Source organism: Triturus cristatus, chromosome 3_1, assembly GCF_964204655.1.
Source record: "Triturus cristatus chromosome 3_1, aTriCri1.1, whole genome shotgun sequence".
Lineage (NCBI taxonomy): Eukaryota > Metazoa > Chordata > Amphibia > Caudata > Salamandridae > Triturus > Triturus cristatus.
This window is the reverse complement of record NC_140583.1, coordinates 969,138,677-969,153,891: the sequence shown is the minus strand read 5'-3', so window position 1 is coordinate 969,153,891 and position 15,215 is coordinate 969,138,677. Positions and strand designations below refer to the sequence as shown.

At 43.1% G+C, this 15,215-nt stretch overlaps 1 protein-coding gene across 1 annotated transcript; it reads left to right on the top strand.

Moving 5' to 3' along the window:
* The first annotated feature begins 7,137 nt into the window (after positions 1–7,137).
* LOC146861333 (uncharacterized) lies at positions 7,138–15,014 on the top strand. The gene is made up of 3 exons (XM_085646421.1): positions 7,138–7,174; positions 13,635–13,820; positions 14,752–15,014. Exons 2-3 carry the CDS (start codon positions 13,664–13,666, stop codon positions 14,970–14,972), a joined length of 378 nt encoding a protein of 125 aa, XP_085502547.1. The 5' UTR covers positions 7,138–7,174; positions 13,635–13,663; the 3' UTR covers positions 14,973–15,014.
* The last annotated feature ends 201 nt before the right edge of the window (positions 15,015–15,215 follow it).

The window sequence follows — 15,215 nt, the reverse complement described above, 5'->3', positions numbered from 1 at the left end:
GCAGTATGAACCCAGGGATGGGCATAGATGGATCATTCTTCCCTCATTGCTTCCAGGCTGTGTTCTGAGGGAGGAACTCACATTCAAAACTTTTTTAAAGACAAATATATAGGGGAGGTCTCACAGTTAACCTTGTGGGATACCCTTAAGGTAGTCCATTGGGACAAATGTATTACCTTATGGCAAATGTTAAAAGACTTACGTGCCTTAATAAAGAGCAGCTGAGCCAAGAACAATTGGCAGCAGGATCTCATAGGGCAGCACCATAACCCCATCTCCTTTGAGGAGTAATTGCTCTTATCTAGACATAACAGAGCAAAGCTCTTTATTTTATGCTTTAAAAGTGAGGGCCAGATGTACAAAGCTTTTTTGAGTTTGCATACGGCCTGATTCACAGAAGCGGGTCGCTTGCAACCGCAAAAAGCAATTTTTAGTGTAGAAAGACTTATTAGTGATTCGGTAACCTGTTACTGAATTGTAAATTGGGTTTGTGATTCTTTATTAGCAAGGTTCCTATTTAGGGTGGCTCCTTCCTAATATCAAATCGCAGTGGAATGTGTGAATATTTTGCGATTGAAATTAGGTTGCAAAACATTTGCATTTTATCACATTTCTTCAAGTAGGGGATAACCTATTCGCAAATGTTCCTCTTAGTGGATGCTTGTAAAAAACTTTTTTTAGGATCAGGCAGTGGTCCCAAGGAAAAAATAAGATTGCTTTATTAAAAAGCAGTCACAGACATGGAGGTCTGCTGACCCCAGAATGCCACCATCCTTGTGATTTTTGCGATTAACAATGGGCCTCAAACTGAGACCTACTTCATGAATACTAATGAGGTAAGTTTATTTGTGACCCACTGTAAATCATAGAAAGTGTTAAGCACACTTTTGTACATGGGTGTTTGCGATTACCAAATAGCGAATCGCAAAAACCCACTATTTGGTAATCGCAAACCATTCCCTACGTACAACTGGCCCTAAGTGCCATGCCGAAAGAACTAGTGTAAGAGCCCTTCTAGTGAGTCAATTGTGGGAATAAACAAGAAAGAAGCTATGTTAAAAAGATACTAACATGATAGGGATTACAGCTTTCACAGGTTCTACACTGCACTCTATACTTCAGAATGACTCTCCTTTACGCTGGAGGGGAAATACGTAGCTAGAGCTCAAATGCTTAATCTAATCCCTGACCAAAGAGACTCCCTCAACTCAAATTACACAGGTGGAGATTAAATCCATGCAGGTCAATAATACAATCAGCCCAGATGGCTTTACCGGGAGATTATAGAAGACTTTTGCCCATCTTGTCCCTCATCTCACAAGACTGTTCAACTCCTTCTCACAGGGAACTGAAGATAGTCTCTCAGTGGTAGAGGCCACAATCTCCATAATTCAAAGGTATGGTAAAGACGCCAAACTTTGCTCCTCATATAAGCAGATTGCACTAATTAACAAGGATTTTCAAAATTTCCCCAAAATCCTGGCCACACAATTGGAAAATATTCTTCCATTTCTGATACATCCTGATCATTCAGTATTTATTAAAAATCACCAGACTCTTGACAATCTCCACAGGGTAATTTACATAATTGAGAGGCAAAAAAAGGTGGCCTCTTTGGTTTTATTTACCCTGCATGCAGAAAAAGCCTTTGAATGTGTAGATTGGGCTTTTATGAAGCAGCTGCTCAGTCCAGGGTGCTTTGGCCTTCAATTCTCTGTCAGGACCCTTCCTGGCTATCAGTCACCATTTGCTCGAAGTATATTGAATTGTAGACTCTCCACCTATTTGCCTCTGAGCAGCGCAGGCTTAAGCACCCGATTCGGCCTCGCCCGGCTATGCTGGTGTAGTCACTACAACCACAGCGGGAGGCGTGATCACCAGGGCCTGACTGGCTGTAGCGGGCACTGGGTGTTTCTCCGTTGGGCCGCCGGGGTGGGGCCGTTTTTGTTACCGGGGCCGGCAATATCGGCCCCCGGTAACCCAATCGGTCGAAACTGGCCCTAGCAAACAGCTTGGCTGCACTCCCCTCACCCCCAGGGTGGGCCTGACCGAGCAGTTTGCCAGGGCTAGTTTTGGTTCCCAGTCTGGCCCTGGTGATCACTGGATAACCCCACCGCTGCCTTCAAGATAGCCCCGTCTACGTGCTGCGTGCAGCAGCCGTAAATAAAAGGCAAAGGGCACAGTTACGCAGCAGGCACTCAATGAATACAGCGCTGTGTCTTCATTCACGCGCACCATGCTAAGTAGTCCACCCAGCTCCACTGAATCCAGGCCTACAGTGAGTTCCACAGAATGATCAGCATTACCCAAATGTATTCGGGTTTGCCTGTCGCCCGATAAAACATGAGTACTCAAGCTGAGTGTGAGGGGACAAGTTTGACTAATTCACCGTGAAGTCCCCCAAGCCGAACAAGGCACGTGTAGACTGTCCTCCTCATAGGTGTTACCCTGGCCTCTATTACATCAGTCAATGTTTTGTTGGAATCACGACCTTATTGACAGATCCCCTCTGGGCATCATGCCTGCTCCTTCCTATGCACACATTTATCTATTCTTTATTTAGAGTGAACTTGAATAAACAACTGCCTTCATACTAACCCCTCTTTCTAGGGATATTGGGTATTCCTCTTGTTGGTTGATATCTTTATTAGAATGGGCAGTGCTGTGATTGGCAGGTGTGGAGTTTTAAGGGCCTCCTCTTCTTTTCCATCGTCTGCTCATATGTTTTCTGTGATGATCTGTGCTTCGGAGTGTTTTTATTTTGTGCTAGTCCCACCAAGTTTGCATAATTAATTCCCTGTTAAGTCCCCTAGGCCCCACAAGGCATGTGTACACTGCCCTCCTCATTAGTACACTGTATGTACAGGCACATGTAAACTGGTTTGCGCACTAAAATATGAAGCGCTTCTAAAGTGTACTTCGGGTGCTTACTGTACACAGCCAAGTTTGTTTGTAATCATTAACTTTATATCTACTTAAGAAGTACAGGGACAGCTAAGTGTTGTAAGTATTTGGTTCTTTTCTGTATACAGGCACTTGTTGCAACCTCTTGCACAGGTAAAGTTGAACTTTGCATTTGGTGTTTTTGTACAAGCACTTGAAGCGACCTTTTAGCATTTAAAATATACAAGCCCATCTAAACTAGCTCCTGACATAAATTTATATCACTTGGACTAGGATTGTACAAGCCAAAATCAAGTGGCCTCTTACTGTTTAAAATGTACTCAAACAGGCATGTCACACATACCCTTTTCGTGCTTACTTTGATATACAGGTAAGTCTAACATGTGCTGTAAACGCCCTGGACTGACACGTCTAAACTGCTCCTTGTCCATGCTGGCATTTTCCACCACATCCTTTGCAGATCACTGTAGTGTTAGGGCTTTGGGTAGCACTGACATTAAGAACCCAGGCCAGTTTTCTCTGGGTCACATGTGCCATTTATATTACAAATAGAAAAAATAAAGGTCATGGGGAAGTAATCTGAGGATCTACATCTTTATTTGAAGTTTTAAAACTCGGTTTGAAAAGTTGGATATTCCAGCTTTTGTCACGGCTGAGGTGATGAAGCCTAGGTCTGTGACTTTAAATGTATTTATGTTTTCTGTGGCACTATAGCGGTGCTCTTTGTGCCATGCAGGTATTCAATGTGCAGAGTAGCAGTGATCTGTGCAGCTGTAGGTAGCCAATGTGCAAAGTAGCAGTGCTCTTTGTGTCCATGCTAATAGCCAATGTGCACTGTAGAAGTGCTCTGGGTAGCCATGTATCTCTAACCAATGTGCACTGTAACAGTGCCCTGTGTGGCCACACATGTATCCAATCCACACTGTAGTAGTAGTGTAGGCATCTGTAGCCATTAAGGTAGCTAATATGCAACTTAGCAGTGCTGTGAGTGTCCAGGCGTGTAGCCAATGTACAAAGTAGCAGTGCACTGTGTGGACATTCAGCAAGTCAATTTACAATGTAGTGTTGCTCAGTATGTTTCCTATGTTGGTAACAAATGAGCAGTTGAACAGGATCTGTGTGTTTATGCAATGTGCAATGTAGGAGTCCACCGTATGGACAAGCAGCACCATAGGTGCTTATTGCTTCTAATGTTTGAAATTTCATTCGCACAAATTTCTAGGGGGTGACCGCCTTCCAGTAGTTGTTCAGTTGGGGTCCTCAGGAGTCTAAGGATTGGAAACCACTGATATCGGGGAACCAGCTTCTATGTATCCATCGAAGTTTAAAGCTCTGAAAGTATTTACGCTCTAGCAAGGAGAGTAAAATGCAAAAACATACTCAGTGTTCCCTTGAAGCTTACTTTGCAATTTTGGAGGGGAGAGAAATGCAAATGTTGTTTTGCAGGCTACACAGTACTATAAGTGATTCAACAAGCTGTGAAAATTATTTTCATAAATAGAAGGCTCAATAGGAGAGGTGTGTTCGTGGTTTTTAGTTACAATTAAGTGATGCTGCATTGAAACTCGTAAGTGAGGGCACTCTGGAGACTATATCCCCATTGCAGTAGCAATGCTTTACGAACATTTTCCATATTGTTCTCCTCAACAGAGAAACATCTATTACAACGCAGGCATTACATCGTAGTGCCTTTACAATGCAGTCAGTACCACGACTGCGATGTTACCATGATGTCCATTACAACGCAAGTCATAACAATGACTTGTTTAAGGGAATGTGGTGTTGGACTGGTGTTGGATTTTCAGTCCAGCACCTTCCCTATAGATACACTGACTGGAGTTGGAATAGTAATTCAAACTATTCCAAAGTCCATAGCTTTCTTAAAGCAAGCAACTCGTGGTAAGGACACAGTCGTAGTATTGACTGCATTGTTAAGCCACGCCTAGTTTTGGCATGCATGCTAACAAATGCTATTCCCTCAACAGCCTTGTTCTTGATTCCTAGTATGTACATACGCTATTTTAAAATATTTTTTAAAAAACCACTGTTAAAAAATCTTATTTGGGATCACCTTTGATAATAAAACACTATAAAACATAGGCTAAAGGCATGTACGTTTTCATGTGTTTGTTTTGCCATGTTACATGTTTGTAGTGTCAAAATGTATGCAGTAATTTTCTAACACAATCTAGAGGCGTATAGATTTCACGATAACATAAAAACATAATATAATAATAAAATATTGGTCATAAAAGAATAGGCAAAGTCCTCAAAGAAAGTCAAATGTTCAAATGAAAGTCATAAGTGCAAAAAGTATTAATAAATGCACTTCCCACAGCAGAGGGGAAGTCTAAATTAGGTTCCCTTCGAGGGACAAATGTTCCTGGCCATCCTTCCGTTCACTCTTGACTACAACAACATTGATAGCTTGCTCTGTTACAGCAGTTTGATGGCAGGCCGTGGTAGAACTAGACACCTCCTGAGAAATTTGACACACAGTAGTTGAGGGGGAAACCAGAAACACTAATGAAATTGGAGATATTACAACAAGAGGTGGAGTTGGTTCTGAAGACAGACAAGATGTAATGCCTGCACTCAAGATGTCAGAAGACTACATAGATTTCAATGTTCTATTAGTGTCTCTCAGAGAACCTTTTTCACGTGGATCAACTCCCACACATCCTGGGAGATCACTAACTAAACATCAGCTGTTGGCCTTATGACTTCCTTGACATTAGTCATTGAGACATAATCAGTTGAAAATAGGTGGTCGACATGTGAGGATTCAGGGGTGTTAGAGGCAAAAATCTCCCTCAATTGGTTGGATTGTTCTGGGAGGGCACTTGGAGTGGTACAAGGAAAAGGTTGAGCAGGGGTGCATCTGGATGTCCTGTTGGTTTTAGGACCCCTGCAGTCAAAGGGGGGTTGGATGCAGGCTAGCGGTGTGCAAAATGTGCACAATTTGCTTTTGCATGAGTTTGCCAAGTTTTGGGAAAATCATGTGAAATGCAAATCTGTCATTCAGCATGATATTTCAGTGTGAAATGTGACATGAGGACGCATCTCACACCCACAAAAATACAATTGCTGCAATAAACAGACAGTTGTCTTCTGGTTGTTCACATTGTTCCCACTCTCCTGCACTGTAATTTTCCATGAACTGTGGCATAATGTCGCGAAGTAATGTAACAGTGAAATTTAGAGAATTTAGTTTAACAAGATTATCATGAAAGGCCCGAACTTACACAAATTATGCTGGCATAATTTTCATTTCGCATTGTACTAGTGCAGACCCAGGTGATAGTGAGTCATGCTCTTAGAACACCACTGAGAGAACTTGTTCTAGCCCAGGAGGACCATTGTCCACCTCCTCTGGCATGAGGGTGTATAATTCCTCTACCCTCACATTGGCTTAACCGCCTCCACACTGAGTCTTTTGGTGATCAAGTGAGTTTGTCTCTGAGCATGCACACTCTCTATGACTGTTGAAAGTTCCTCCTCTTCACTGGTTGTAGAGAGCTCTTGTGCTGACCTTGCATTCAAGGATCTTGTTCTTTACCCTGGGTCCTACTTTGATGGTTGTTAGCCAGTTCTGCCTTCTGAGAGGTTGTGAGGACAAAACAAAGAAACAGCAAGTGCATATGTCCACTATTTCATATACATATGCAAATACTTTTCATGTACATTAGAGCAATAAATGAGAGAAAGATTTACATTGTGAAGATTTTGACTAACCTGTTTCATGGTAGGATGTAAGGTAAACCCAACATTTTTCACATTGGTAAACTTATTTTGAGTAATTCTTAAATTAGAGTGCCATGATTCACAAACATTTAAAGCAGGCAATCCGGGGACAGTGATACATGTAGTAATGGCTAACATTCTTACCTTTCCAAGATTATCCATGGCATACTGCCCATGATAGAATTAATGTAGTGGTGCAATTACCAGTTTTCCTAAAATGTATGTAAAATTCTAAAGAAAAAAAAAACAACTCCAAATATTTTAGGTGTTTGATGGCGTTAAAAAAAGCAAACCATTGAATGTATGATAGTGAGTTTAAGTTACACAAATATGGAGACAAAACTGAAATGCAAAACTACGGTACATGATGGTAAATGTACCCAAACATGAAGCTCACAATAACTTTTCACTGTGTCAACACAATTAATCCATTATATATACCAAAACAACATATGTTACAGATAACATGGACATCAGAAAACATTGGACTGAAGACATCACTGGACAACTCTTTGAAGACATATAGGTACTTATGCTAACATACATATATTATACTTGCTGCTTGTCTGCAGCTCGAAAGCTTCCAGCTGAGCATGTATGGTCAACCAGGCTGTTCTGAGGATCCTCCTGTGCAGTAGTGTCATTCAGGGTGCTGAGAATGGGCTGGGAGGACACGTGGAGCATGTTCTGGACCTTGTTATGGGCCTGCGACAAATGTTGTTTCAATATTTGCCGCACTCCTTTCCTTTACGGTTGTGCACACCCACCCACTGTACTGCAGCATCTACTGACACCTCACTAAATCTGAGCCAGCACTGCAATGCTCGGCCCGGTCTTTGGACCCCTATAGAGCTGACAATATTTTGGGAGAGCCCCTTTAGCATTTGATACTCAATCCCTAATTGGTAAAGTAGGGAAGCTCTCTAAATGTACCTCAGCCATTGTGGGAGTTTAGAATCAGTGAGGAGCAACAGGATGGAGGAGGACGGTGTTGTGATGGGAGGACTCAACATGACCATAAAATGGCTGACTTCTTGCTCCTATATTTCCTGCTTCTGTTGATAGTAGAAATCTCCACCCCAAAGTGGAGGTTCCCGCTCCTCAGGCAAAGCTGCTGAACCACATGCGGAGGTCACCAATCCTTATGCAGAGAGCTCAAAAACGTTGGTGCGGAGAATAATTGTCACTGGGAGTTGATTGGGTTACATTTAAATACATTTTCAGATGTCAACTTGAATAGATACACACTTGTGTATACCATGCAAATGATTTGACTTCAATTTCCAAATATAAATGAGATAGAATGAGAGTGAAGAAAAGTGTAAGGGGGATATTCTCAAGAACGTGTGATAATTATCGCAAAATTAGCTTAACGCAACTTTGCACATCGCAGTCTATCGTGGGAAAATAACGCTGTGTTAACATTGTATTCTCAACCCAGCGGCACCATGCGAAAGTCTCAGGATAACGCCCCAAATGACCACGTTAAAATTAACGCGATACCAAAAAAATGCGAAACTCGAACACGAATAAAGATGTAATGTGGCCAATCGCGATAAAAAAATCGGTGCTAACCAGCGACAGGTCTGCAATTTCCACACGTCATGCAGGAAAATGCACTATATAAGCAGAACAAAAAAAAGGCAAAAATAAATTAACTGCGTGGCACCATGGATGCACCCAGACCGAGTGCAGAGGACAACGCGAACCCCACAAGCCCCACAGACAACCAGCAAGGAACCTCGGGGAAGGCCATGAAGAAGAGGAAGAGGAAGATGCATTTCAGACCGCAGGAAATCAGGATCATCGTTACGGAGGCGATAGAACACTACCAACAACTGTTTGTCACCTCCAACGTGTCATTGACAACAAAGACGCAAATATGGCAGACTATCTTGGACCATGTGAATGCAGTTGCAGCGTTGAGGAGGACAATGGAAGAGATCAAGAGGTGCTGGAATGTTGTGAAGGGGGTTGAGTTTTAATGGGGTGACCCACCTAAAACTACCAGACCTCGGTCTATTTACAACATTCCGACAGTACAATGAAGGATTTGGTCATGGTAGAAAGTCTTGACAGGCATTAAATGCAAAAGAAAATATGGAATATTCTGATGGCAACACAGTTGCTCCTGAGAGTAATACCAGTGATAGTATTGTTTAACAGTGCTCTCAAAGTTGAAGAAAAAAGAAAGAGTGGGATAGGAAGTGTTGAGTTAGTGGGTGAGGGACAGGAAAAAGGTAAGGTGACATATATACATGTTTATACATGAAATGGAACCTTTTCCAGCCTGACAAAGGTCAATTGTTCCTAGTGCCCAAACAGTGCTCAATTATACATGTTAATCGTCACATTTAGTCCATTGAGCCTGTATTGAGGTTTGGGGATGGAATTGCAATCTTTTGCGCAACCATTTTAGATTGCAATTCCATAAATTTGTCGACTTTGTCTCCTTTGTCACTAGATTTCTTTCGGATTCATTCCCATGTGAGAGACTGATGACCTCACTCACGGACAATTTGCCTCACATGAGCGTTGTCCCCTTTCTGGATACACACTCAACGTGTTTTGTTCTCAAGTAGGTACTTTACTTACATTAGCATTCACCCCATTCCCATGACTAGCATAGCTCCTTACACGACAAAATCCTAAACTAACTACCATTTGGTATTCACAGAAGGCCCTTACTCATTTTGGTATTCACAGAAGGCACTTACTCATTTCGGTATTCACAGAAGTTAGGAGTCCTAACTTTAGGACTCCTAAATGCCTCATGTGGATACCAAAAGTCTTAAAATTAGGATTTTTCTCAATTTAGTAGTAGTAAAGTTAGGACTCCTAACTTTAGGACTCCTAAATGCCCTCTGTGAATACCGAAAGCCTTAAAATTAGGAATTTTCTCAGTTTAGTTGTAGTATAGTTAGGACTCCTAACTTTAGGACTCCTAAACTGAGAAAAATCCTAATTTTAAGACTTTTGGTATTCACAGAAGGCATTTAGGAGTCCTTGAGTTAAGACTCCTAACTTCTGTGAATACCGAAGTGAGTAAGTGTCTTCTGTGAATACCAAAATGAGTAAGTGCCTTCTGTGAATACGAAAATGGTAGTAAGTTTAGGATTTTGTCTTAAGTTAGTTCTGTGAATCGGGCCCAATATTACCAAGGTTGAGAAAGAGGCACTCAATACCTTAAAGGACAACAAGACCATAGTGATCAAACCGGCGGACAAGGGTGGTGCCATCGTGATCCAGAACACTGAAGATTACAAAGCTGAAATGTACTCGCAACTAAGGGATGGTACCAGCTATACCAGCATCCGAAAGGATCCCACCAAAGACATCAGCAAAAGGATCAGATTGATCACCGCGAAGGGGAAAGAATCTGGCTCACTTTCTGCCAAAGAATATGAATACTTAAACACCTTTCAACCATGCCTTCCCACCATTTATACACTGCCAAAGGTGCATAAGAACTTGCAAAAACCTCCCAGAAGACCCGTCATTTCTGGGTGAGGCTCCCTCCTGGAGCCAGTCAGCAAATATGTGGATATTTTCTTAAAACCACTAGCTGAAACCACAAGAACTTACCTCAGAGACACCATGCAGGTGATCAACCTAGTGGACAATTTGGACTTTGATCCAACTAAATAACTATTGGTGACACTCGACATTGTATCGCTTTATACGAGTATTCCCCAGCAACCAGCATTAGACCTCAACCCACCAATGTCTCTACTGATTTCATACTTGAGCTACTAGAAGTTGCTATGATGAGTAATTCTTTCATTTTTCAAAATGAATTTTTCATCCGAAGCAAAGGAATAGCAATGGGAGCAGCCTTCGCCCCAGATCTGGCAATCCTCTTCATGGACAAATTTGAGAATGACCACATTTTCTCAGCAACCAACCCATTCGGTAGGCACATCACCGAATGGAGAAGATACATTGATGATGTGTTTCTTATATGGACAGGAGAAGAGATGGAACTTAACACCCGCTCCAATGACATCAAATTCACTATGCATTTTGATAGATACTCCATCGACTTCTTGGACATTAGTATCAAGGTATCTGAAGACCACCTCTACACCACCCTCTTCAGAAAACCGGCTGAACGGACCACCCTTCTAAGGTACACTAGTCACCATACACGAGGCCTCCGGGACAACCTACCATTCAGCCAGTTTCTTCGGATCCGGAGGAACTGCACTCGAAAGGAGGATTTTTTCCATGAATCTGACCATCTCATCACATGCCTCATGGAACGAGGCTATCCTAAGAGACTTATCAAAAGAGCGCGCAAAAGGGCGTGGTATATTAACAGAGAAATACTACTAATACCCAAACAACGCCAATCGACCAGCAACAGGATGATATGTCTCACCACATACTGCACCAAGAGCAATGATATAAAGAAAATCATAAATGGCTACTGTAGACTGATTTCAGATGATCTTGATGTCCATGTACCCCCCATGCATGCTTTAAAAAAAGCTAAAAACATCAGAGACTATGTTGTTCGCTCATTTCTTGAGAGTCCACCCAGACCGACTATCCAAAGTATGTGGAACTTACCCAAAGTAGTGGGTCATTACAAATGCACCAAATGCAAGGCCTGCAGTATGTCAATTGAAACAAAAACATTTCACTACAAACACCACACATTAGACCTCAAAGCCCATACCAATTGCAATACATCTAATGTGATATATGTAATCATCTGCCCATGCAACAAACTATACGTTGGACAAACAAGGCAGAAAATAAAACAGAGGATCCTACAACATTGCAGCAGAATCCGGTGTAAAACAATAGGGGCCCCTCTTGTTGAACATTTCACCATCCATGCACACCCACCTGAATCCATCAGGTGGTTAGTAATTGAAAAGGTATCTGTGGGTCTACGGGGCGGGGACTTGGGACCCATTTTGAACTTAAGAGAATGCAAATGGATGTACTTCTTTGACACTGTTGTAAATTGACTCAGTGAACAAGACGGCACCAATGCCCAGTTGGCAGGACTATCAATCGAATAGATGTTACATCTATAGTGACACTCACTAACTATGTACATTATATACGTGTTACAGACTACTTGCCTGACCTGTTTATATACACGATGTATCACGCTATGTATCTTTGACAATGCCATCACGTCATATGCATGCAAGTCTGATTGCAGATTATTCATTCATTTTTTTATTAAGGGTTTCTTCTACGCTTAATAATAATATTTAATGTATGTGCCACTGTTCTATGTGCAATGCCAGACACTACTCATTATCATGACTCTGCCAGATTATTTTAGATCACTATTTAGTGCAATGAACACCGAACTCATTACATACAGATCCAATACTTCAATTTTGGCATATATTCCGTTTTGAGCAATTTGTATGTTAAAGGGGTCCGCTCCACTGATTCTTTTATAGGTCTCTGTTCAAACTTTACATCTGAAGTGATGCTTGCACTTCCAGACACGTCATTTTTCTCCCCTCTCCCGATTGGCCATCCTCTCACGAGCCCCCTACGCAGCACCCAGCGGCTGCACCTCATGGTGCATGCACGCTTGTCAGTCCCAATCCTTCATTAACAGCGGAGTTGCAAGCCGCGCCCATTCACGAGCCGGACGGCCGTGGATGAGGTAAGCTTTCATTCCTCTGAACATGCATGCATCTACATTGATCCTCACAATCTTCCAATCCTACTGAGGCCCTGGCACAATAATATGGTGCGTTAATTTCACAAGCGTTCGCTCCTCGCTTTTAATTCATGTGATTCTGTCTCCTTTTTGAATAACCGCTCCTTCCCTCGTTGCGCGTTCATTTCACGAGCATTCATCCCATTTTAATTTTACAATTTGACACGTCAATTTCACGAGGTTTCACTTCTCATTTTCAATTTAATTGATTCTGTCTCCGGTCTTAGCCGCCGCTCCTTCCCTCAGGGCGCGTTAATTTCACGAGCATTAGTTCCTCTCTTTTTAATTTACTGTGTCTCCTGCCTTTTTGAGCCGACCCCTTCCCCTCAGGACACAAGGTTAAATACAACCTCCCTGTCAGCGGATGGTTGTTGGTCCATATCTAGCTTTGATCACGCACTCATTGCTCACCCATTGGGTTGATACTAGGGCTTCTTCTTTGTTAACATCACCCCCACTGAGACAACACTGTTCCTACAGTCCTTAGGCACCCCAGCCATCATTTTTGCGCGACCATTTTAGATTGCAATTCCATAAGTTTGTCGACTTTGTCTCCTTTGTCACTAGATTTCTTTTGGATTCATTCCCATGTGAGAGACTGATGACCTCACTCAGGGACAATTTGCCTCACATGAGCATTGTCCCCTTTCTGGATACACACTCAACTTGTTTTGTTCTCAAGTAGGTACTTTACTTACTTTAGCATTCACCCGTTTCCCATAACTAGCATAGCTCCTTACATGCTCTTCCCTTATCTTCAGGTGCTCTTCACTGCCCCGTCCTGAAGAAGACCCCCACGTGAGGACGAAAGCTGCCCTCTCTATCTGGGGTCAAAACGTAGACTACTCACAAACCTCAATACAGGCTCAATGAACTAAATGTGACAATTAACGTGTATAATTGAGCACTATTTGGACACTAGGAACAATTGACCTTTGTCAGGCTGAAAAAGGTTCAATTTCCTGTATAAAAATGTATATATGTCACCTTATCTTTTTCCTGTCCCTCACTCACTGACTCAACACTTCCTATCCCACACTTTCCTTTTTCTTCAACTTTGAGAGCACTGTTAAACAATACTATCACTGGTATTACTCTCAGGAGCAACTGTGTTGCCATTAGAATATTCCATATTTTATTTTGCATGTAATGCCTGTCAAGACTTCGAATTAAATATGACTAGAGCATTTTACAAAAAATGAGTGGTGAACGCTATTTTGTCATTGAACTATAAAACTAATTTCTACCATGACCAAATCCTTCATTGTACTGTTGGAATGTTGTGAAGGCCAAACCAAGAAGAAACTCGATGCCAACATGAAAGCAGCAATGCTGATTGGAGGTGGGGGTCCAGCGGCACACCAGGAGCTGGATGACATGGAGAAAACGGTGGCCACAGTCATCAGTCGGGATACGGTGCCAGGAGTTGGGGATCCGGACACTGCTCATCATGACCTGACACAACATCAACAGGGTGAGTACCGACCAGGGACTGGGGGGCGGGGGGAGATGGGCACAATGGCACACATGCACAATTAAGTAGAGCACACTGCACACCCACAATGACTCTGGATCATGTCCCTGATCCCCGTGGCACACTGCAGCACATATACAAACACCAAGTAGGCCCCCGTGCCCCATATCCCCAAAGGGGTCCCACACCACACATCACCAATCTCACCACCAACACATGCACACGTGCGAAACCCAGTAAAGATGCGTATTTGTGAGCCACACTGACACTGCAAGTGACACTACATGACGATTAGCATGGCTGCAGTCCAATCATCATGACATTGTGCACGCCACGACACTGAGGTGGCTGAGTGTGGACCACATCCGTAAAGGAGCAGGTCACACTCTGACACATCCACGTGCACAAACAACCCCTGAAGTCAACAAAACATCTGTGGACAAACCATGCCCAAGAGTCACAACTCGACCAAGAGCCCAATTTACCCAAGTCCGCTACATCTCAGCACTGTAGAAGCACAGAAGTCAAAGGCACACCGCCTGAAAGGGATAAGGGGCAGCCAAATCAGAGCTGCAGGTGCGACTCACCCACAATGCAGCACACACACATAAGAATAAGAGCACCTCAACATTGACAACAATGTGGTACAAACTGCAACACTTTCACAACAGAACACAGGACACAACTGGTGCCGCATGTGTGTCCAAAATGGCCAATCACATCTGGCATAGCAGGAAACTGTGAGATGACAATGTATCAGTACAACCTCACATCCGTGATGTAGTACAAATGTCCACTGTCCTGCATCAAATAGGCATCTCCTCATAAACAGTCACAATGTATGTTGTCATGCAGTCTGTATGTAAACTTCGCCAATGCGTCAACATACATGGAACACACTGTGAAACTGCATCTCCCCTTTACATTGCAGAGGGACAATCAACACCTCCTGCAGAGCAGACCCTACATCACATCAGTGATGATGGAGACGACACCCAGGACATTGACCACGGCGAACTCCAACGGTTCATGGACACCCTCCGCACCCCACCTCCAGTAGCAGGTCAGCACCATCAAGGGCAGCCCACCCCCTGCACAGACCACACAGCAGGAAGCACCCACCACCACGTCTGGCTCACAGCACCTCACTAAAGATCACATGGCATTCCATCGCCGTGTGTTAGACTCCCAGAAGGAGCCGGCTGAACATGTGCGGGTGGGGTTCGAACTCATGGCAGCCAAACTAGATGCCATACGTGGGTGTCAAAGTCCCTTCAGGGACCAATTACACTCCCTAACGGACACCCACAGTCCACCCCATGCCCTCCAACAATCTTTGGCTGGCGTTGCTGGAGTCATGATTCGGAGACAACAACAACTGTCTAGACACAGTGG